Source organism: Heterocephalus glaber, unplaced genomic scaffold (genome assembly GCF_053883595.1).
Source record: "Heterocephalus glaber isolate CG9 unplaced genomic scaffold, H.glaber_assembly_v1.0 deba00001461, whole genome shotgun sequence".
Lineage (NCBI taxonomy): Eukaryota > Metazoa > Chordata > Mammalia > Rodentia > Bathyergidae > Heterocephalus > Heterocephalus glaber.
The window spans coordinates 16,368,097-16,392,998 of record NW_028258308.1 but is presented as its reverse complement, the minus strand read 5'-3'; the positions used below and the strand labels follow the sequence as shown (position 1 = coordinate 16,392,998).

General features: G+C 42.1%; 1 protein-coding gene across 7 annotated transcripts in view; it reads left to right on the top strand.

The window, feature by feature from the left end:
• The first annotated feature begins 3,061 nt into the window (after positions 1–3,061).
• Dctd (dCMP deaminase) overlaps positions 3,062–24,902 on the top strand; it is a 38,646-nt gene continuing 16,805 nt past the window's right edge. For 4 of the 7 annotated variants that reach the window (XR_015453440.1, XR_015453439.1, XR_015453438.1 and 1 more), the window contains exons 1-4: positions 3,191–3,284; positions 4,863–4,977; positions 5,203–5,338; positions 23,857–23,973. Coding sequence is in view for 4 of the 7 variants with exons in the window: in XM_087217049.1 (XP_087073175.1) it covers positions 3,229–3,284; positions 4,863–4,977; positions 5,203–5,338; positions 23,857–23,973 (424 nt within the window). In the remaining 3 variants the exon portion in view is untranslated. Of the gene's footprint in view, positions 3,285–3,446; positions 3,467–4,862; positions 4,978–5,202; positions 5,339–23,856; positions 23,974–24,902 lie in introns of those variants that run through there. The other 3 variants (XM_087217050.1, XM_021264963.2, XM_087217051.1) reach the window with 2 other exon arrangements.

The following is a 24,902-nucleotide window of genomic DNA, read 5'->3' as shown; positions in this document are numbered from 1 at the left end:
ATATGGAATAATAAAGATAACTGGCAGCTTCAACTCATAACAAAAACTCTATTTAGGAATCTTGATTTTTTTTTTCTGTCCTCTATCTAGGAATCCTGATTTTTTTTTATTCTATCATGTCAATTTGCAGTCTGTATGCATTTAACTGAACACAAACAAATGACCTCATGTTCTAACAGTATATGTTGATAAGACCACACATTTAATTTTTTTCTTAGAATTTTCATGAACTTTTTTTTTTTAGTTTTAGCAGACAATAAAATCTGCCCTTACTTAAGGTTTAAACAATTCCCCCCAGTTTGGACTGTAGCATGGAAACATAACTATTCATTTGAAAAATAGTAAAAGGGATATTTCCTTCTACATACAACTCTTAAGCTATAAAAATAAGTTTATAATGATGACAAATTAAAACTAAAGATATTTCAACATTTATTATGTTGACTGGGGCAGCAATGAGGTTCATTTATTCTGCCTTTATTGGGGAGGGGTAAGAACTGGTATATTTTGTTTATTGTGGTATTTGCAGCACTAGCACACCACAGAGAATAAAAAAATGACTGAATGAATGTTGTTGATTTTACAGCTCCTAGCATGTAAATACTTTTTGAAGGTCACATAGGTAGTAAGAACAGAGGGGTTAGAATTCAAAGTTTGGCCTGACTCCAAAGCTGTGTCCTTTTTTCCCACAACAAACCTGATGCAGTTTGGCTCCTTCCCAGACTTCCTGACTCTGTTTTCCCTGTAACATCACATCCCTTCTCTGCCAAATGAGAAGGCAGGAGAAGTGGTAGGTGGTATCTTGAGAGGGCAGATATCCATTGACCATCAAAGCCCCTTCCAAGGTTGTCCAAGAATTTTATCTCCAGTTCTACCTTTTAAAATCTGAGTCCCACACTTCCAAGATACTGAACTATATTCTAAATTATGCAATAGATGAGACATAGATAAGCATAGTCCTGTTAACAAAGGTGCAAAGCCAAAGCCTGTGACAACAGTCCTTAAGAACATGGTGTTCAACCTATGTGAAATAGCCTCCCCTTGCTAGAGATGGCTGAAAGCATAGCAAATCTCTGTGTCTGTGGTAGGTGAAGAAAGATCCTCAATTATACACCAAAATAAAAGGTATTAGCAAGAAAGATTTAACACCTACAGCCACACTCAGAGTTACAAGGTGTTAATGAGCAAGCTATACCAAGGAATGTATTTTTCCCCCTTGGCTGCCTGGTTTCACTGTTAGTGAAGAACATTTGAAACCTCAAGTTGTGAAACCATGAATCAGGAGGGTTTCTTGTATTGTGAATAATGTCATCTTTAAGATGAGGGACTTCCAGTGAAACATATGAACATTCAGGGTAATGTGTTTGCAGCAAACAGGATCTTGAATTTATTGCAGAGGGGAGTGAGTTGACCAAAATGGAGAATGATGAGAAGTAACTAAATTATGTATGACAGACTTTATGGAGCAGAGGAAGGAGGAAAGCTTAATGATGTTGTGGCTGAAGGACCAGCAGCAATTGGTGATGTATTGGGTTGTAGGTTGGTAAGAAGAGAAATGGATCTTTGAAGACCCAAAGACTATAGATGAGTGTGACAAAAAAGAAGTGTGGAGGGGAAGGGCAGGGGCACAAAATGTAATGCATTTTAATGGCAACAAAACAGTCAAATCAAGTCAATTTGACATTGAAAATCATCATCTTAATCGATGTAGCTCTTTCAAGCCTGAATTTTATCAAGGAAAAAAATAGAGAGATCTATAGTTAACAGTGAAGTATTTTTCCTTTTTGCTTTCCCGGCATCTACTGAGGAGTACATAATTTAATTATTGAATCTACGGGCTGGACCACGGAAATGAAGAATGATGTGTCTGCTGTAGTGAGGAATTAGATAGAACCAACTGTTTATTCTCATCATTCTTCCTCTGTTGGGGTAAATTAATACAGTTAACAAGCTTTTGTTTGCATTAGCAGTTCAGATCTGAGCTGTGCTGATCAGAACCCATGATTATTACAGTAGCTGTTATTTATGGAGTGCTGGAAGTATCCTCAAGCCCTATGTGTAAAAAAAACAGGAAGGGGTTCTTTTGCCATTCTTTGTGCTGGAACCAATGTTGTGCCAGACTGGGGGGGCGGGGTGTCAAATGTCTGGATAGTGTAAATGAAGCTCAAGAAAAATAAGATTTAGCTCCTTGAGGCATATGACCTCAGACAGGTCACTGATGGTCTTTCTGATTCATCCCGTGCCTTGTTTTCCTAATTAAAAAAAAAACAATAAACTGAAGAAACCTGTACAATTTTAGCGGGAAAACTACCAGGGGAAAATCAAGCGGAATGTGTGTGCGAAGTGACAAAGGGTGGCAAGCTTTAGCAAACACCTGAGGCCTTGCCACACAATTTGGGTAGACTCTAAAAGCGGGTCAGGCAAAACCCAAATGCAAATTCAGCTTCGAGGTATTTGTGCCTCTAGGCCTAGGGCCCTCAAACGAATACTTCTAATATGAAACTGTGAGGCCAGCACCGGCCAACTGTCCCCCACATGACACTGCCACACAGCAGGCTCATTCCAGGTCCCTTCACTTCCTGTGCAGTTCAGTTTCACTGCACTAGATTCTTTGGGTCGTCTTTTAGTCACACACACACTACATATTTATAATAAAGAAGTTAATGATAGATCGGGGAAGGGTGTAAAAAAAAATCACCCTTACCAACAAAAACAACCCAGTCTTAAACCAGGCGATGGGGAGGCGGTCGCGGAGCGGTCCCCCACTTCCACCCCTGCGGGGTCCGGAGCGCCGCTTAGGCGGGCAGGTCCCAACATCCGGGCGGTTTCATGGCGAACGCCCTGTCAGCAGCGCAAAAAGTCAGGGGCAGACCCTAAACCGGGAACCATAACAAAGGGGCCCAGCCACCCCGAGAGCAGTCAGCCCTGCGGCCCTAACACTGGCCAGGCCGACCGCAGATCGCGCGCAGGGGGCCCACAGCCGGGACTCAGCAGCAGGGTCGCGCGCGCGCGCGCGCGCCCGCCCCGCCGGCCCGGCCACCTCCCCGCCTAGCGGGCGCCCCGCCCCTCTCCCAAAGTCCTTTGCCCGGGCGCGCAGCAGCGGCGGCGGCGGCGGCGGCGGCAGTGGGGACGAGCACCGGCCTGCAGGCCCGCGGACGCAGCACCAGAGGATGGGCGGGGGCCAGCTGAACGGGTACGCGGCCGGCGCGCCACGTGGCGCCGACTAGGATGTGGAGTGCCGGCTCCCGGGGGCGCGGGGGGGACTCGGGCGCGACAGGCCCTGAGTAAGCACCTCCCACTTCCTCGTGAAACCCGCCGAAGGGCAAGCAGGGGCGGGGGCGACGACTCGGTTTCCACTGGGCTGCGCCGGGGTTAATCTCAACGGTGTGCGCCGCGGCCTTCCAGGCATTCTCCTCGGCGATGGTGGAGGGACGCGGTTCTGGAAGTGTGAAAATAGTCCTTCCTGGTACCCACGCGTTGGGTGGGAATGCAGCTCTAGTCCTTCGATCAGAGTTGAGGGGAGTTGCGAGGAGCGTGGGTTCTGCTCGTTCCGCGCTGTTTCTTCCTGAGCTAGTTGTATCCTAGCCTCAATGCCCGCCTGGGTCCTCCGCGGGCTCCAGTGAGCGTTAACCACCCCTGGGTCGAGCGTCAGGTGGAAAACTATTTTTTCCCTACTTTAACTCCCCTCCCCCCACCCCTCTCCCCTCTTTCGCCCTCCAGTTAGAAGGGAGTACTTATCAGGCACCCTACAGCCCTTATGGATAGGAGCCTTTATTTTTTTTTTATTTTTTAGTTTTCTTTGGGTAGGAGCCTTTAAACCAGGCGGGAAAACAGGCGCGTCCAGCATCCTCTCTCATCCTGTTGAGTTTGCAGACTTCTCAAAATTTGGGCGAAGGAATGAGTTGGTAACCATGGTTCCGACCTGTTCACTGCATTCTAGTCTTGGGCACTTATGCACTGCACTGTACCATCAGGTTGAAGTCTAGACCCTGAGGTGGGGGTTTGGGAATCCTCACCTTTCTTTAAACCAGAACCTAGGCTTTCTCAGCATTTCTCATTGAGCTGAGAAATTGAGTGATCTTGTGTTGTTCTCCTTTCTTTATTACCCTACTTTTATTCCTTTTGAAAGGGTGAATAGCTCCTGTTCATGGGCTCTCCCTGTTGTAGAGACCTCCTGCACCTGCCTGGAGTAAAACCCAAGTTACAGAAACCTGGCTTTAGTACTAGCACTTGTCGTTGTTTCTCCTTTGATTCTGTCTTCAGTGTTGACACTTTTGACTGGGGAATTTAAGGGGGAAAGAAGGAACAAATTACCTGATTAGTGTCACAACTTCAAGATGTTATCTTCACGGTCCAACTGGCATGGATAATACTCTCCTGTGTGGCTTAGGGCAAATTCCATTCCCTAAATTCTGTAACTGTAAGGTCAGATGTTACTGCTTCTCTTAGAATGAAGCTTGAGGGAGATGTGTAAAACCTTAAAACAGTGTCCAGAATCTATTAGATGATCAGTAAATGTTTCTTCTCCCCTCCTGTGCTGACTCCTCTATTTATTAGGGTTGAAGGAAAGAAAAATGTGTAGACTAGCCATATGTTGTAATTCAAAGAAACATCCTGTTAGTAAATAGATGAACTATCACTGTGAAGCTATAGGTGCCAAAAGCAAAACTTCTGAAATAATAAATATCTTTAATGTTTTACTTAACACCAGAGACTGTCTAGCATCAAAGTTTTGTGATTTCTGATTGATAAATGTAGCTGAAGTTGACTGTTCAGAGACCAGAGTTCAGTGTAGTGCACTGACTTGGAAAGCAGATTTACCAAAATGCTTTTCTCAACATTTTGTCATGTTTTTCTTCTAGACCTAATGTGAGTGAAGTTTCCTGCAAGAAACGGGATGACTATTTGGAATGGCCTGAGTATTTCATGGCAGTGGCCTTCTTATCAGCTCAGAGAAGCAAAGATCCAAATTCCCAGGTAAATGGATTTCATAGGAGAATGGATTCTTGGAAAGAGAAACTCACGAATTAAGGAAATTATGAAACAGCTGTCAACTTAAAAGTGCATAGTCTGTCTGCTGCTTTATGTGCTGTATTCCTGCATGCGTACCTGTTCCTATAAGAGGCTTTGGTTCTCTTCAGTGCTCCCCAGTGGTAAATCAGCCATTTGTAGTCACCAAGCCTTGGGCCCATTTCCCTGTAGGTTGGAGCCTGCATTGTGAATGCAGAAAACAAGATTGTTGGAATTGGGTACAATGGAATGCCGAATGGGTGCAGCGATGACCTGTTGCCTTGGAGGAGGACAGCAGAAAATAAGCTGGACACCAAATATCCTTATGGTAAGGCTCTTTATTCCACACCGCTTAGTGACATGGCCGCAGGGGTGCTTCATTTAAAAAGTTGGTGGGAAGGTACCGTCTTGTCTTTTCAGTCATCAACAGCTATAAAGAGAAAAGGTCCTATTGAACTATCTCCATTTGCTATCCCTGTCTCTATAAGTTCCATAGGAGCTGCTGGTGGGAGTGTGGTGGTGGTCACACAGCTGGGCCCTGACGTCCTGGGCTCTGGTGCCTGTTGTGGGCCCGGTATGCTTCATTGGCAGCCAGCTGGCCTGTGCAACACCAGACCTGGGTGCACACCGCAGCCCTTTGCAGAGAGAGCTGAGGGTTGTGTGTAGTGCCTCTGTAGATGGTTTCTTTACTCCTGGGAAGCAGGGTCAGCTTACTAAGTGCTGCTTGAGCTTGGCTGTCATGAGAAGCAGGCTTCATTCAGCCCCTTGCCTGATGAGATCTCTGGTTCAAGCTCTTGTCTGGGAAGCAGGAATCAAACTGTGAGCATCCATCGTGAGAAGGGTGATGCAGTAGCTTCTTCTGTTAAGCTTGCCGGGGCTTCTGCAATCCCATGTAGTCTGTGGTCAGACCACAAGCTTGAAGTATGGAAAGGAAAACCCTCTGGCTCAGCTCTCTGGATTTTCACCTCAAAATTAGGAAAAAATAAGTTTTGGAATTTGTGGGAGGATGTGTTCAGAGATTATCCGTGAGAGAGAAATCTTTTCCTTTTACTCCCTAAAGAATATTCGATTAATGCTATGAAAGGGACAAAATGGATTGCATATGTTAGTTGGTAATTTTTCATAATGTTGGGCCCTGTATTTGTCTGCGAAAGAACAGTGTCTCTGTTGGAGGTAAGGATGAAGGCCATTCAAACGAAAAAGAGTGTGCCTTCAGGAGACCAAGTTCAAGGCATGATGTAAGACCTTTCTTTGTTGACTCTTTCCTGGTAGGTTTTTCCTCTGGATTTTTCTCATGAAAAACTCCAAGCCTACGTTTAGTCTAATTTATGCATTTTCACTAAAGTTCTTGAGCCTTAATCAAGTTAAATAAGCCCTATAAGTTTATTTTTAAACTGCTTAGGGGCAGATCTTCCATATTTGAGAGGAAAAAGAAAAAAGTGTGTAGCAGTAGAGAAAGAATTGAGGAATGACAGTAGGGACAATTAGGCAGCACTCAGGGTGTTTGCAGTACAAAGGATAGTTTGGCGATTAAGGGGATTTAATAGTTGGATAGTCAATTTATCTTTACCTTGATAGGAGTAGGAAGAGCAGGATCAAAATTGGGAAGATGTAAAACTGTCCTCTCAGCTCTAGCTTTATAGCTGGTGGTAGTGAGTTACGTGCAAAATACACTGATATATTTCAGAAACTTTGGCATCCAGATTTTGATTCTATAATTTTCTCATGGCAAGAAAGAAAAGAATGATTAGTTGTTTTGAAGTCTATGCAAAAATAATTTTTCACAGTGTACTTCAGTATCCCATATAAAAATAGTGAAAGCAGAAGGGTCGATACATTAAAGATCTGCATTGAAGTGTATGATTCACTGAGTCAGGAAAGTGAAATATTGGTCCTTGTGCTGAGTGTGATATGGATGAATTCTTAGGAGATGTCAGTCTGTCCTACACAGGATGGATGCAAAAGATGTCAATGGATGGACCACTGTAGAAGGAGTCTCAGTGGTCACTGAGCAGAGCAGCTCTCCCTGAGTGACCTGTGCCTTCTTCAGTCACAGTGAGCCTCAGGCAGAATTGCAGCAGAAGCCAAGGACTTTGCATTACATTTGCTATACTCTCCCTGTTCCGGGCTCTGTAACCTCTCCAGTAACTGGATTTCTGATGAGACATTGCCTTTTGTCCAAAATGAGGAGAGTACCTTTCAGAGCTACTTTCTAGAGGAATTAAAACAACAACAAAACCACAGAGGCATTTATCCAACTTCACTGTTTTTTTTTTTTCTTTTTGTGTTTTGTTTTTTGAACCGGGCATTGAACTCAGGACCTTGCTCTTGCTAGGCAGGAGCAACGCCACTGAGCTAAATCCCTGGCCCCAGTGATTGTTTTTTATTGAATAGCTGCTGAGTTTCTGGGCACTGGTGGTCTGCATTATTTTTTATCATTCATATGATACTTCTGGTTTTCAAAGCTCTTTACTCTCACCAATTATTCATTTTATAAGTAGCTATGTTAGATTGTAGACAGTTTTCTTTCATGAGTAAGCTTGTAATCTGATGCACTGTAAAAATTTTAGAAGGTATTAAATAGTTTTTAAAGGGCAGTTAGTATTACTACCATCATAATACATGTAAAGATGGGCTTTACATCTAAGTAACAATGACTGTGTACACTACACCGTCCCTGTCTTTTCAAGGATTTTCAAGCCACAGAGAGATGTTTGGATTGCCTGGGATGTAATAAAAATGATTGTTGATGATTGGCTAAAATGCAAATGCCTTCTTTTGTTTCTATTTCATGATTTTAAAAATTATTTTTTAAAAATAAGATGACAATATCTGAAATTGGGTTGGTGTACCTTTTTTTCTTCACCTACATTAATGGTGACTGAGCTGCTGTATCAGAAAAAACAGAGTCATAAGTTATGCATTAAGCCCTATAAAGAAGCTTTAGAGGTCACTGGAGTTCTAGGCCAATGATTCTTAACTCTTGAATAAATAGGACCTTTTGTTAAACACCAAAAATCTTTCAGTATCTTTTGAGTGAGAAACTGCTTCATATCATTAAGACTTGACATTTATCAAATCTTCATTAATCAGATAGCATTTGTGGTGTTTGAAAAATGTTCTGTGCTAGACGTGGTATTTATTCAGCTGTGGACCATGCTAGGCCTCTTGCAGTACCTTGGTAATGCCTCAGGGTTCTGAGCCTACAGGGTCTAAGCCTACCCCTATCTTTTACGGAACTTCTTTGTAACCTCTTAACTTCAAGGCCAATGCTCTTTCTGTTGTGTCACTCTGTTTCTCTTTTGTGAGATACTGAAATTCAGCTCCTCTGAAATGTTGATCTCCACATTTTGCAGTTGAACAGACTGAGGCTTAGATGCTGTAACTCCTCAGAGACCCAGAGCTTGGGGGGAGTGTTTTCCTGTGCCTAGTGTTAGACAGAAAGCCACTTGCGTGTGACTTTAAGATTTCTTCAGAGGGCAATGAAGTAGAGCAAATATTTATGTCTCCCTGAATATCGTATGTTGTACCCCTAATCCCAATGTGGTGCTGTTTGGAGGTAGACCCTGTAGAAGGTGATTAGACCATGAAGGTGGAGCCCTCACAAATTCGATTAGTATCCTTCCATCTGGAACCCTGGAGAAGGCTTGCTCTCCACCATGTTAGGATACATGGAGATGATAGTCTGCAAACCTGAAAGAGTGCCCTCACCAGAACGCGACCATACTGACATGCTGATCTCAGACTTTCAAACTCCATAGCCGTGAGAAATAAATATTGGACTTTGTTATAGCAGCCCAAAGTGACTAAGACAGGGAGCTTGAAAATTATGTAAATTTGAATTTACTAATAACATACAACTGAGTTCTACTTTATTAATTCTGTGAGGTTGAAGTCATTAGTCTTGATTGACACTTTGTGGAGAGGAGGGAAACACAGAGTACTTGTACCATGATAGGAAGACAGCTTTTCCTGGGCTGTGTCTCTGGAGAGGCATTTTTAAAGGATGTTTTTGTTCTTCCAGACTTAGGATCAAAACTTCATGAAACTATTTGATTATGATGTAATATTAATGTGGAAAATGAAAATTCCCTCTGCTAAAAAAATGGCTTTTATTTCATCTTCTTCCTGAAAAATCCAAAAGGTAGTATAATGTCAGTAACATTAAGTGGCAGGAAGAAGCTATCATTGTTATGGTGAGAACCTTTTTCAGATGAATGACAAGAAAGTAGGAAGCAGCAAATTTATCTAATTTACCATATAAAAAGACTGGAAGATTTTTATTTTTATGAGGGGTAGGTTGCTAAACTACCCCCTGATGAAGTATTCAGTTGACATTTTTACTTTTTTTCTCTTTGTGAAACTCATTACAGTAAAGCACATTTAATCAAAATAGTAGTTTTATAAAATGGAGGTAAAATACTCTTGATAATTCAGATATCATTCTTGGGCTTTTGTGTAACCAGGTTTGCTGACATAGTTTACAGACTACAGAGTCTGGAGTAGAATCAACTTCTTTCCATTGTTAAGCCACAGAAATTCTTTAACAATGTTGCTACACCTTCATGATGTTCTCCCATGGAGAAGCCAGGTTTGCTGTGCCTGCAGTGTTACACATCATCATGTTAGAATTACTATCTTGATGTCCCAGCGAGTGAGTGGTAGCTTTCATTTGAATTGGGTGGGCAGCAGTGGATCCATTCCTATTTCTATAGGAATACCCTAAATTGGATATGATATTGGGAAGGAAAACCTGGAATTAAGGCAAGAGGTCAGTATGGCAACTTTAAATACTTTTGCCAGTATGTAGCATTGCTCCTGTAAATTTTATATGTAAATTAAATCTTTATTTTTCAGACTTAGCATATTGTTAAGCATGCATAGATGTCATTTTAGTGATTATGTAGCCATTTACCTTACCCCCTTGAACACTGACATTTTCCTGACTACCATGCATGTGATGTATTTCTTTGACATCCAAAAGGTTAGTCTTGAGAAACTAATTTATCAAGAAGTTAGGAGGCTGATCCTCCTTAAGCTGTGACTTCCTCACAACTTGTAAGAGCTTCTTAGTAATTAAGATCAAATTTGTTCTTTCAGCCAGTTGAAATTGAATGCCCTCTGGTTTTGTTCAGCAGATCTATGAATTTGATGACTTGCTGTTTCTTTTCTGCAGAATTTAATTTCACTTACAACTTTCTGCCATTCCTCTCCTGTCCGGCCATCTAGGAGTTGTATTCTGACAGCAGGTCTAATTAGGGACTTCTGCACAAAGTAACTGATAAAATTCATCAGAATCTTTTAGCTCTTATCCAGGGGAGAAGTTTAGTAGATTATTTTTATAAATCAAGGGGTAAACCTTGGTTTGATTTTGTAATTATATTTATATCAACAAGAATTTGGTCGTATATGTTTGAGTCTTTTCCCTACCTCCTAAAATTAACAAACTTGATAGAAGAATATTTCATTCGAGAGTACAACTGTTTATAAATGGTCTTCAGAAAAGAATAATTGTTAATTTATTTGATTTTTATATATGTATTTTTATAAACAGTTTTTATTTTTAAAGCATAGGAGATGATTTCATTATGAATATCTACAAAGGATGGATAGTAACAGAATAACCCACCTACGCCATTCTAAAAAACAGATGTAGGAAGAGCTAAAATGCTCGTCTAGAGCCGGGGATTTAGCTCATTGGCACTGTACCTGCCTTGCAAGCGCAAGGTCCTGAGTTCAATCCCCAGTACTGGAAAAAAATAAAATAAAATTCTCATCTATAGGGATCAAACTTACCCAGGAAAATATACATATGTATGTCTCCTATTATGTGAACTTTAAAGTCAAATTCCTCACAGAAGTTTGAAATAAAACTTAATTGAAAATAGTAGTTCCTAAGATGATGTGAGGAGGTGGGCTGAAGTTTATCTTTGTACCATTTCTCCAGATTCAGCTTTATTGAAAATTAATAACCAGTAGAATTTCAGGAGCACATTCAACTTAGTTTCCAAAACAGTTGTGTTTAGTATTTTATCAGATTAATGATCTAAATGCAAATAGATACATATTCCTAATGATAAATGAAACTTCTTTAAATTTGCCAAGTCTGCCTACTAATACTGGGTTCCTATCAGGCCTGTACCACCCTCGGTCTGCAGAGGGGAAGCTGGAGAGCCCAAGGTAGCCCAGGTAGGAGGGCCATTGCAGGGCTCAAGACCCAGGTGGGTCTCATGTCTAAGTCACCCAGAGGCCCAGTTCATTGTTCTTTCTGCTATGCCGTTACCATTTAGTGTTGAGTAACTGAAAACGTTGAATTTCATAGTCTTTATTCTGGTGACCTGTTCTGTTACTTGTGCTGATTTTTACTTATTTTCTCTGAAACTAGTCTGAATCACTAAGTCTTTATTTTATTTTGTGTTTTTTCAATTAGGAATCTCCTTTTAACAGCTTTGTTAATACTGGATTATTGAAGTAGAGTAAATATTTATATTGCCTTTTACTTCTTAGGACTTTGATATTTGGATAGGGCTAAGCATGTCTGTAATATGTGTATTAGACGAGTAAACCCCACAATGTTGTTTTAAACAACAATGACCACATTCAAGTGAAGGAACCCTGAACCAGCCATCAAGAGTTCTGGGTTCCAGCATTCATTTGTTTATATCCAGTGATTATGGGATTGTTAGACATATAACTTGACATTTATTGCTCAGTATCTCTATGAAACATCATTGGTGAGGACTGCTTGCTCCATTTCTATAATCCTCAGGAAAAATATTAGCAATATAGCTTTGATTGCATTAAGTTAGTGTCACTTCTCTGCTTACTGAGTTCTGAGAGCATTCAGTCAAGGTGCAGAGTGTAAATAGTTGTTGGTGGCAACAGAGAGAGAATGTACATACATGTATATGGATAAAATAGATAGGAGCAGGCTTCTTTCCTTCCCTTCCATTGATTAAAATCTGCTGCAGTTCTAAGATGAGTATAAACCAGATAGGGACAATATACGCGAATAGCATGTAAGACCGAGGGCCTTACCAAACGCTCCAAGGAGCTGACTGCAGCGAAGAACACCCGGGAAGGAACACACCAGACAAGTTGGAAAATAAAACAGACCTTTATTAGTCTGGCCAGATGGCATTCCCAAAGCAAAATAGCTTAGGCAACTGGCTCAGAGTCCGAGGCTGTTCTTATAGGGGGTTGAGGGGGAAGTTAACATATAGAATTAAAGAAAAGGTACAAAGGTTAGTTAGTGGTCGACTGTCACGTATTGATGGTCAGCAGACATTTGCAGCTTGTTCTATAGATTGTGGTGTCCGGAACATTAGTTCCGGGCAAACAAGGAGTCGAGTAGTTTACTTTGGGACTTTAGGTCTGTTATAGATTTTTATCTAGTGTCCCAAAACTAACAAGCATCTTTATCCATTAACTCACATTTAATCACAATGGGGCTGGAGAAAAGGAACAAAGGTTATGCACTCCCACAAGCAGGCAGTGGTTAAAGAATATTGGTTACCCCACAAACATGGAGACTAAAAGACATTAGGTGACAAAAGAAAGGTTGGATAACATCGATGGAAGAAAAGAGCCTGTGTCCAAGTAAAAGAATATATGAATATTTGAGGCACTAAATTTAGAACTGTTTGGAGATGAGATTAATCTGACTAAATAGAAAGGAATTTAGAAATCCTGTTGTGACTCAAGCAACTTTGTGACAGTATTTATTGAAACAGATACTTGCCTGGAATTAGGAGATCCCAGTGATAAACAGAATATTGGTGGAAGCAAGGGAGTTAGAATGGGAGGGTGTGCACACACTCTTCTGATCATGCTATCTGAAGAGTTGCTGCTGGCTAATTAGTGGGGGTGTAAATTTTACCTGTGCCTCTTTCAAATGATAGATGCCATAGTAAATTTAAAATATTGAGTGTGATAACTGAGCATGAATTTTTAAATTCTGCAGTTAAAAGACTTTGTTCAAAATGCCATTAATTTTGAGTTTAGGTGAATAAAGGGAAGCAGAACTCTTCTTTTTTCCTTCTGCAAGTGAGATACTGCTTTTTTGGAATTGAAATAAATACTGATGAGTCATCTGTTCTTTTACCAGTTTCAGTTTTCTGCTGGTGGTAGGTGTGTGCTCATTTTCAAGTTATATTTTATAATGTTTCAGATTTTTTTGGAGTACTTTCACATTCACTTACGCATTCATTGAGCAAGTTCTAATAGGGCATCTGTCACATGTATTAATGCCAGACACCCTGTAGTGGTAAACAATGTACATAGTCTGGTCTGTTTTTAAGGAATTTGCAGACTAATTACAGAGGAAGTTGACATTAATGAAATAAACAGTTATTGAATATTCCTCTCTGAGGAAATGACTTTCATGCTGAGTTCCAAGAATCAGATGGATCTCAGGTCAAGATGGGCAATTGATATTGGAGTTGGGAGGAGCATTCCAAGCAGAGGGATTGCTTGGTTGAAGCGCTCCAAGTGGAAATGCTGTAGGTGTCATGGAAAAAATCAGCTCAAGTTTATTTTGTGAAGGATTGAGTGATATAGTGAGGTTGAAGGCCTTAGCGGTTAAGTTTAAATTAAAAGATTGCTTTGGTTGTGCTGTAGACTGAATATTTCTGTCCTCCCAAAATTTACATGTTGAAATCCTGACCCCAAGGTGATGGTATTAAGGAGAGGAGTGTTTGGGAGTGATTGGATCACAAGAGCACACTACTTCTAGATGGGATTAGTGCCTTCTAAACCCTTCTAAAAGAGGCTTGAGGGAGCAAGCTAGCCCCTTTACCATGTGAGGATGCAGGGAGAAGGCCCTCTCTGCCCCTTTCTGGGTCTCTTTCCAAACACTGAAGCTGTTGGCACCTTGGTTTTGGACTTGCCAGCTTCCAAAACTGTGGAACATAAATTTTTGTTGTTTAGAAGCTACCAGTTTTTGCTAACTTGTTAGAGTAGCTAACAAGTGACTGAGGTTGTATGTGTGAAGTGAATCTTGTAGGGGCAAGAGTGGAAATAGGACTGCCTGCAGTGTGGTGAGTATATCAGGCCAGACAAGTGGGGCTTGGAGGGGCAGGAGTGCTGGGGCTGAGAGAAGTGGCTGCACACAGAAGTATATTTTAGAGGCAGCATCAAGAGAACGGGGTGATACACAGTAGGGGAGGGAGGTTAACTTCCCCCAAACAGTTCTGACTGCACCAACTGGGTGGGGGAGACTGATAGAAGCTAGATTTGGGGAAGATGAGGAAGATTTGGACAGCTGAAGCTTGAGATGGATGTGAGGGCCCCCAGTGAAGGTGCAGGTAGTCCTGTAGGTATCTGGAGAGACAGGAAGAGGTCTGGCCTGGTGATGCCTGTATAGGCCTGTTGGGCATCAGTATACATCAGTAGGTGTACAAGGCAGGAGGGGCAGGCCCTGCATGACCCTTGAGACTCCAGCATTCAGAGGTTGGGTATAGGATGAAGGGGGACTGCAAAGGGACATGACATCAGGGGGCCCATGGAGCTGTGTTTTTTTATGAAGGAAAGAATGGTCTGCTGTGTCAAAGGCTCCTGAAAAGTCTAGAAAGCGGTTTAGTGATGTGGAAGTCATTGTTGGCAATGCCAAGAGCAGTTCTGACAGTGGTAGGATTAGGAGTCAAATTGGAGCCAGTTGAAGGGCGAAGGGAAGGTGAGGAAGTGGGGACATTATTTAGATAGGCTTTTGAGGTGTGTTGCTGTGAAGAGCACAGGTGGCATAGCTAGAAAGGAGATGGAACCCAAAGGAAGGTTTGTTGTATTTGTGAGATGGGAGAAGCTACTTTTAGGGTTTTGTTTTTTTGCATCAGACATTTTTTTTAGCTCACAGGAATCATCTCAGCAGGAGAGGGAGAGAAGAATCAAAGGGACAAAGGCGTCGTGTTTGAGGATGGGAGGGAGATGACCTCCCACACGCACACTGGTTAGTGACAGGAGGAGGGACACTAAGGAGCAGGTGGGGGCAGGTGACAATAGATACAGAGGCTCATGGTGTCTCAGTGGGAGATGATAAATTACAGCCTTCTCAATGAGATAGAAGCAAGACTGTCAGCTGGAAGAGTTGGGTGGGAAGGAGGAGCTGAGTGCTGGGGCCCTGGAGCAGCCCGCTGGAGATGTGTCCCAGGAATGTAGGGCAGTGAGGAGTGCAGTCCTGCTGGAGGGTCTGGAGTTAGGTCAGTTAATCCCTGTCTTCCACATGCTGTGGCAGGATCAGTGAGGTGCCTGAGGCAGGCCTTATGGAGATAGAATTAATTAGAACACACGGATCTCAACTCCTGTTCCAGTGCTCAGTCCCAGTTTACCCTTTAAAAGCCATGAACGCAAGAGGGGAGCTTTTAAGCCTTGTGGTATATATTTACGTTACAGAACTGTCAAAGGATGATTAGTGCCCAAGTCCTCCTGGTGCCTTTTTAGTACCTTTTAGGCATCCACAAGTATTTCACGTAAACAGTAGGAAGGAAGCTGGCCTGGCTTACCCATGGATGAAATGCAGTCTTTTCCACGTCCTCCTCCTCCTGACCTGATTGTGTGCCCTCAGCACCTAGGGAAGCAATGTAATTAGAGTTTTGGGGGCTTTATTATCAATAGTGGAAACACCACAGTCAGAAATCTCTTTAGCCCTAAGCACTACCATTGGGGCTAAGTGGCTCCCCTGGGTGCCATGAGTTGTTGCCAGCAGCTTTAGCGAGAGGCAGAGAGGAAGGGGGCAGAAGAACAGGGAATGGAGCAAGAGAGAAAAAGAAAGGTCTCTTCCTGTGGTCAGGCTGAACTGTGCGGCCCAGGACCTCTGGTCTCAGGTGGGTAAGCCTGGGGGAAGGGTGGAAGTTCTGTTTGCCAGGTGCATCTTCTGCACTGTGCACTTAACAGAATACAGCTTTTAACAAGGGTACTTGGAGGTGGGGATTTCTGTCCATTCCATAGGCCACGAAGCTGAGGTTTAGAGAAGCTTAAGGCTAACATCAAGCTACTGGGTAGGGGAGGCAGTGTGTGAGGAGACAGTTGAGTGGAAGTGGTAAAGAGGAAGCACAGGGAAAAAGAGCCAGGTATGGCTCCAAGAATCAGAGGTGCACTGTGACACAAGAGGTGACTGTTGGCAGTGCTCGGTGGGCCTGGGGTGCTTTAGAGGTCCATGCCTCGTCAGAGCTTAGAAAACCATACTGCCTTTTGAGTTAGTGGATGTCCCTTTCTTCCCAGACCCAGCCTGAATTCCTTTTCTTTATCATTTCTTCTAGCAGAGACCTTGTCTGTGGGCACAAAGTAGTAAGAGAGACTATTTTCCAGGCATAGGACTGGGCTTTTCTGCATTATCACTCTTTCCTGGTTTTTTCACACACACTCACACTAGAATTTCTCTCAAGTAGAATCCTATGCCACTCAATGCCAGAGGTGGGAGGCCGGATTACTTTATCTTCTGAATAGAAGGGCTACTAACTGCAGCGGACTAGGGGCACTAATGTCTTTGTTCTAAGCAATGTGGTTAATTGGTTGGTCAGGCAGAAGTGCTGTCACCTGTCATCTGTGCCCAGAAAGACCCTGTCCTTAGCAGCCAGCTCTCCCAAGTCCTCATCACAGTGAGGAAAACAAAGTCCAGTTCTAATTATAAGCAGCAAAGGCCTTATTTGCATAATTCTTTCTGGTTCATAGAACTGTTTCCTCTCGTGTGCCTTATGCTCTTTCTGTAACCCTGTGCAGGGAAAGGAGGGTATTATTATTCCTGTTCGTAGCTGAGAGAGCCTGGGACTTAAGTAAGATTTTATCTTTGTGTAGGCAAATCTCGGAGTTTCACTCTCTTTGTTTAGAAGGCATTTGTAATTCACATGTATTTTTCTGCAGAAACAATATTACCTGAAGATCCAGTTCCCCATCTACCTGCACACAGTGCATTTAACCCCTCATATACTGGATGTTCTCTGCAGTTTGTCATTCCGTGTGTAGCTTTGCTTGATCTTCTGCCTGATGGAGTGTGAGCTCACAGCACTGGATCCATTTCTCACCCTGTGAGCACTTGGCCTGGGATGGATGGTGTTTGCAGCCAGAACTTATCAAGACATATGGGAAATGCTCAAGGTTTTAATCTGTTCTCTTTCTGCTGTAGGCCAACACAAGGGATGCTCTGGCCATAGGCAAGAGTTGTGTCTGAGAAGCTGTAAGAGTGAAACAGCTTTGGATTGCTCCAGTGAGTTGGCTGTGAAGAGTGGAAGGGAAAATATCTGAGAGAAGGGGTGGGGAGCAGAGGCAGAGAAGAATGAGTCGTGGCTGGCCAGGCCTGATGGGCTGAGTGACCTTGTAGAAGTGGAGTAATTTGCTCTTCAAGTTGGTTCTCCTTTCCCTGAGTCTACCTGTATTTCAGATCATATGAAAACCCTGATAATCAACTTGCTACTCTACCAGGTATATGAGGTACAGACCTAAACGCTGAGTAGAGGGAGATGAGGTAGAGGAATGACATTTTTTGGGACCACATTCTATAATTTTTTGCTTTGGATTTTGGAGTATCCATAAAAGTGAACACTTTATAACCTTTGAGGGGCTTTGGGGTGATCGTAGATAGGGGGCCTTCAATTTAGAGGCCAGTCTTGTTAAATTACTGACTTGAAGGATAGGTACTTGGGAGGCTGACAGTGACATATGAGACATTGTCAGGATATCTTTCAATAATTCAGAAATAAGTAGCTGAAATTCCATCTTAGTCCAGAAGCCATGAAGCAGTTCCTTAAGTGGATTTGTTAGAGGAGGGCGCGCACACCCCCACCTCAGTGGAAGTTTCCATCAGGTATGTGTGGGCTGGTGAGGGTAGGGGCAGGGGCACCGTGCTCCTGGATATGTGCTCAGATTTTGTAACTCTGGGACACCAGTAGGACCCAAGAAGTCAAAACACTTAGATTCCAGTTTGAAAAAGTAATGATGCAAAAAGCTTTGTCACCAGAATAGAAATGGGATATCTTGTAAATAAACATTGAGTTTTATTTTGTTTCGTTTAATGCACAGGCCAGCTTTTAATTTGGGAACCCCATTTCATGTCAGTTATTAATTGTGGAATGAGAACTCAGTGGAAAGAATAGAGGATGACTCTTCCCACCTTTTCACTTGAGAAGGCCGTGAGCAGACATTTTCTGGCTCTTTGAGTCTTGACCCTGGTTTTTTTGTGAACCCTCCTATACATGCATTGCCGATTCAGCCTGGAGTGGTGGCAGGAGGTAGAGCAGGGCTGTTCTGAGTGGCAGCAGGTGCTGTGTGTGTCTTCTAACCCTGATCCTAACAAGAGCCACCCCCCGGGCTGTCTGCCTTTTCAGGTCAGCCCTGACAGAGTACCCTTTGGGCCTGAGGGTGTCATTTCCTTCAAATAAAATCCTATGCCATTAAAAATGAAGTGATTTTTAAAATCTCATGAGTTTCTTTAACTGGAATAGAAAGTTTTTCTGACTCCAAATTGTATCAGGTGCTGATATTTTCTGTTGTATTTCAGTAGATGAAGATCATTTAAGAGGGTTTTTGTTTTTTGTTGTTGTTTTGTTGTTTTAACTTGAGTTGCCTTAGTAGTACAACTGTCTAAAATATACCTTGTATTAGTCTTCTATCAAATGAGATAGAAGTCAAATCTATAAAATGTTAAATCTCAAATCTAACAAAGGATAGAATACATCCTGTTAATTTGTCAAACTTCTAGAAAACCGCCTACATGAGACAGTGAGGATTAATCAAGCCTCAGTAAGAGAGAATTTGAAAAATACAGTTTTCTAATTATACAATCTCTTCTTAGTGGTCCAAGGTTAATGCAGTTCTGAATTCTGACAGTTAGTAATAGAAGAAAAAAAAAGAAGGAAAGACCAAAGCATATGAACTGTCTTATAATTACTTGAAACAGAGGTACTCCTCTGACAATCAAGAACTTTATAAGTATGAATTTCTACTATTTGATTCTTTTCCTTTTAAACAGTGTTGGGAATAATTGAAGGGTTTTGTGATACTCTTTGTGCTAGGGAAATACATGTGTTTTATTTGGAGATTTCTTATTGTTTAGCCGTAGATGTATAATTCTAGGTAAAAAGTTGGAAAATTAATCTTTTTTGACTATGTAGATTATCTGTGAATACTTCTTGGACATTGTGTGTCTTTTAAATTCTTGGTCCTTATTCCTACTATAAATATAAAAGCTATGCTTTAATAGAACCAATTCTTGGTTAGATTTGCACACAAGTATATTTTGGCTCTTGCTGCAGTTATTAAGCAACACAGTGAAAATGTCAGCACTAGGGAAAGATACATTTATTCTTTATTGCTGTCAAGTATCTATGGAATGTTTATTGTGGTGAGAAAAAGAGCAGAAGCCCCAGATGCTACCACCCCTCACCAAAAAAAAAAAAAAAAAAGGCAGGAAATTTGGGTTAGAAATGTAGATTTCAGGATTTTAGAAATAGGTCTGGTCTCTGAGACTCTATGAAGAGATCAGTTCAAGTTGGTGACTACAAGAGAAAAACTTAAGATTCGGATTAAGCCTTCAGTAGTCCCCCAAAAAAGCAAAAGAAAGAAAAGGACTCACAGAAAAGTAGAACACAAAGAAGTCTAAGAGGTTTTACAGTAGTGTGTAGTTCTACTAATAATCACAGGTCAAGAGAACTGGTGAATCTAAGGATTACAACTGGAAAGGGACTTGGGGTTTGGTAACAGTCAGTGACACAGGAGCAGGCTCACCAGAGCCGATTGTGTATGTCTCTTCCCACTCCATGTGAGTATCTACACAGAAATTGGGACATATTACAGGACTTTTTCCTTTTAAAAATACTCGGTTGTCCACATTTATCAGTATATTACAGAGGCCAACGGGTGTCCATGGAGTAACAAGTCCCATGCTTCTTTCATAGTGGTCCGGCATGCATAGTTTATACTTGAAATACACGATCTGGAAACAGGTTTTGGGAGCAGTACCTAACCTTGCATGTGGGATGCGTTCTGATCTCTTTCCTTACTTTATCCATTTTATTTTTTTTTAAAAATTCAATGATTTCATGACTTGAAGTTTGAAAAAACATTGTTTTAAAGAAAATGAGGTTATAATCTGCATTACAAAGTCAAGAAATAATTACTTTTAAAAATTAGAGTAGCCATAGTAGAAATGGTGATTTCTTCCAAAAAAGAAAATGGATTTTAAATGTTGAGCAGATGACCTGTGCAGAAGGAGGACTAAGTGTGCATTATTAAAGGAGGAGAACGGAGGAGAGGGGAGCAGCATTCTCAGAGCAGGTGGGAGTGAGCTGGGGCCTTGCAGGTGGCAGCAAAAGAGACCCATGTTTTGTTAGTGAAAGCTTGTCTTGGAGATCAGCTGTTCTTGAGGCGTGAGGAATAAAACTGGGAAATTAAAAGGCTAAAAATCAATCCATCTGGTATTTTTACAGTTGCTTTTATGTTAGTTGGAAATACACTTTTGCAGAGCCTGTGTTAATTGTGCAAACGCGAAGGTCACGTACTTTGTCAAAGGTCATATGCACCTTGTCAAAGATCAAATTTGACCTTGATTGAACTCTGGTACAACCCCTGTAGCACATTCTTTCTCTGTACCTGCTTCCTGAGGTGGAGAGTATAAAGGACAAAGGTGCGTGACCTTGTAGTCTGGCTAGCCAGGGCCTGAAGAAAGCTCTCCACTCTAGGATGTTAATTTTAAGTGCTCTCTGTGGCCTGAAGCAAACTTGGTGGTTCCCTGTTATTTGATCAGTGTCTAAGAAATGAGCCCCTAATACTCCACCCTATGACAGACCTATGTTAAGTAAATTGAGTGGCTAGTCATCAAGTTGGTCTGCCCAGTTTCTTTTTTGAGGGAAGAACAGAGGCCTGGGCCTAAGCAATGAGTAATATATTCTTGGATAGAAGAGGCCTACAAGGTGATTGTGAAGGGAATTTTGGAGTCAGAGCTATGGGGCCCATGGAAACCCTGGTCCCTCGAGGCAAATCTCAGGCCAGAAAGACAAGGCTAGGCTTTGGGACCTGGATGAACAGCATGTGGGGAGTTACAAAGTGGGGATTAGGTGGGCAGGTCCAGATTGAGGGGTCAGTGCTTCCCTGGAAGGTGGCGGGGGGGGGGGGGTTCTCCCTTTAGTCATTGTGAACCTTTTAGAGCTTTCAATGATAACAGACAGTCCACTGTGGCAAGTTCACCACCAGTGTTTTAGGTGCAGCCTGGAGGTCAGCAATAGGTGGGCCAAAGTGCTCCTGGGAAGGAAGCAGGTGTTTGCCATTTCTGAAATTGAAAGTGCAGTACTGAGAGAGAAATGAAGACTTGGGTGCATTCTTAGGCTTTAGGCTGAGCCCTTGGGTTTTGATTCTGTCACTAGTTTTTTGTGGGAGGATGGATTATGGTTTAGGAACTGTTCCTTATAAAGAATTTCCTGTGTATCTGACCCTCAGGTGTTCATAGCACCCAGTAGACTTGATCTTTTCTTTAACAAGAAGCTTTGCATTTTTCTAGTGATTTTTTTTTTTAAGTTAAGAGAAAAGAGGTCTGTTTATTCACCTGTATATTATTTCTATCAACCACCCTTTATACACAGGGACGCCAGGCACTGCCCAAGAGAATGTTTCATACAGCAATTTTCACTAATGAATCCAGGCCTGTGATGTTAAATTTGCTCCAGACTACCTAGATGAATTAAGAGGAGCATCATCACAGTGTGACAGTTCTTTGGAATTCAAAAGAGGACATCATAGTACTGTTTTATAACAGATTCAGAGACTCTGTTCTGAATATGAATACCAACACCATAAAAATATACATTAGATGGAAAAGCCTATTTTTGATATTTGAATTTAGGGAACTGTTGGTATTTCTTAACATCACCATCAGTAATTGGAATCTGCATTTCCTCCTTTATTCATTCAATAAATGTTTAACGCCCATTATGTTCATAGCATTGCATTAGGCTCTTGGGAAGTTACAAAGAATCTAGAAGGCTGGGCTCTGCCCTCAAGGGGGAAATAAAAGAAACAGTTACATCTAATTGTTTTTAACATTGAGCATTGTTAATGCCCACTTCTGGAACATCTTGATCACCAGGGGAGCAGGAGCTGAGGGAGCCTCTCAGGGCTGGTGCCCACATGGCCTTTGCTGGTTTGTCAGGCCAGCAAGTCTTTTGGTTTGTGGCTGAGGTCGCTCTCTGCCCAGCCAGGTTTTTTCTCTGATGGGCCCTGATCTGATTAGGTATAGCTTGTTCCTTTAGAACAAGATTTTTCCTGCAATGCTAGACAGGTTATTTTCTTTTTTCTTTTTTTTTGGTGCCAGGGATCGAACTTGTGCTTGTGAGGCAGGCGGCATGTTCAGGTCATTTTCATACACAACTGAAGCTTCCCAAAACATGCTATTCCTAGTCTAAAATAAGGACGTACTGACATTTTCTGAGAGGTCTTGGTTGACTTTCTACCTGTGGCATTACCAAGCTGCTGCAGGACACAAAAACCCAAATAGAAGGCTGGCTGAGGAAGCTGGGCCAGGGCCTTCACCTATCTAACCCACAGTAGATGTGGAGTATGTGGAGTAGTAAGTGTGCATTAATTACAAAGGAAGTCGTGACATATGTGTATGGGAGCCATGCATTTAGGCCACTGTTCATTTAAGGCCTTGGAAGTACTGAAAAGGTGCCCAGCTAGTGTGGAAGGCTGGTGTTCGGGGAGCGTAGGGAGGTCCTTGAAGGTCTGCACCTTATGTTCTAAGAGTTTTGTATGATTTGGCCCACACCTAGATATTCATTAATTAATTCAACAAACATTTTAGCACTTGTGTGCCTAAGTATGTGTTGAGGGAAACAGGGACTTTGATTGGCAGTGCTTCCTGCACTTGTCTTAAGTACATTTGAATTATCTAGGAAGTCTCCTAAAAAGTCCACACCATTATACTTCCAGGATGGGACACAGATGTTTAGTATTTTGGAAGCTCCTCCAGGGACAAGTTTGAGTCCCTACAATAAAGAGTGTATAATATAGTCTTAGATAACACAGCCAGAAGTTCAGTAACAATACAAAGTTGACTATACAGAAACCTCACCCAGCAGGCTGAGGGATTCAGAACTAGGTCTCTGCTGGAGTCTTCATTTCCTCCTGAGGAGGAACATTCTGTGATTAGGTGATGGGAAGAGCTGGCCAGACTGGGCCTGGGAAAGGGGTCAGCTTTGACAGGTGTAGGGGAGAGAGGAAAGTTCTCCCTCCAACCTTGAACTCAGGCAAGCCTGGGGATGACCCTGGGTCATTGGTGAAATGGGCCAGTGTATAAGAACTTCACTATTGATTGCCATTAAGTGGATGAATGTTTCTCTTAAGAATGACAAACTGCTGGCTATCTGGTGGTATTTTTCTTTGTGCATCTGTGCTGAGGATGGTGAGATGAAGCAGATCCCTCAGGATAGAAATGCTCAGCTTCACTTCTTGATTCTCTTGCTCTTATTGCTCTTTGCCCTGTAACAGCCACATGAATATCCCTGTGTGTGCATATCAACACACAAATGAGCCATTTTATGTGGGCCATTCAATACCCCAGGGTCTTGTGGAGCGGTGAGCTATTACTGCGCTTAGGGTGGGTGAAGGTACTTGACCTTAGCCTCTCCTGGCTGCTCTAGGTACTTACAGACCTAGGGCTGCTTCAGTGAACGGTTTCCCCACTAATCACCAACCCAGTCAGGTCACTTGGTCCTCACTTGGTATTCTCAGTACTTGCCTTTCTAATCAATTTGTTTTTATTGAGTCTATTACAGTTATTTCAGAGGGGGGAATAAAATGCTTAACACTTGGTAAATTTTTCATGAGATACAATCTAAGTTTTTTTTTCCCCCCCTTTTTCAAACTCAGTGTGCCATGCTGAGCTGAATGCCATCATGAACAAGAATTCAGCTGACGTGAAGGGCTGTAGCATGTATGTCGCCTTGTTTCCATGTAATGAATGTGCTAAGCTCATCATCCAGGCAGGTAGGAAACAGGCCTTTCCAATTGTCACATTTGCATTTACATGTCACATTTGCTGCCTGCTCATCAAGTAGTTCACTGCAGATGTGTTTGATCTTAAATTGTTATTGTTTAGATCTAAATTAATTGCAGTATCAACTTTGCAAGATATTTCTCGTGTTTTGTTTTTGAATGGCGCCAGGTATTCTAAGACTAATTGCATCCTCTGTGATTCTTAGCATGTTTTTAATTTAGTTTGCAACTTCTTAAACTGCAAGCTGCCAAAAAGCAACACAGGCTTTGCATATAATTACTGTCAATTTACCATTCTCTGACATAGTGTGCATAGATTAGGGGGGAGGAAGGAAAATGAACTTCTGTCAGAAACAAGGTCAGCTGGGAGTCTGTATATCAAATTTTAATTTGTATCTAATATGTGGTAGATATTTGAGAATCTAAGCATATCTTTGCATATAAATGTCATAAGACTGAAATGGTAACACTCCAAGTTTTTCTTATATTATAGTTACCATAAATCCACACCATTGTATTCTGAATATTTCACCTTTTTCAAACTGTCACATCTAAGATTCAGCTATACTTTATCTCCATAAAGCTCTCAGCTTGAGATCTAAAGACTTAGCAATGTTTAGCCAGATGTGTGGTTTAAAGGGGCTGTTTATCACAAGCCCCGTGGATCTCAGCAGAAGAGGTCTGCTGAGAGCAAATCAGAAGCTGCCCTTAAGAAACAGTCTGGGCTCCCATACGGCTGCTGCCCCTAAATCCTTCAGGATGTTTCCTCTGCCATCCACAGGTATTGCATTGGCAGCAGGCATAGGCCCTGAACAGCTTGTGCTCTGTGCAGCCAGCTTCTGTGTCCCTTTTGAAGATAGTGGAGGAGCAGCCTTTAGTGCAGGGCACTCAGAACTCCCAACTCAAGTTATTATTGCTGC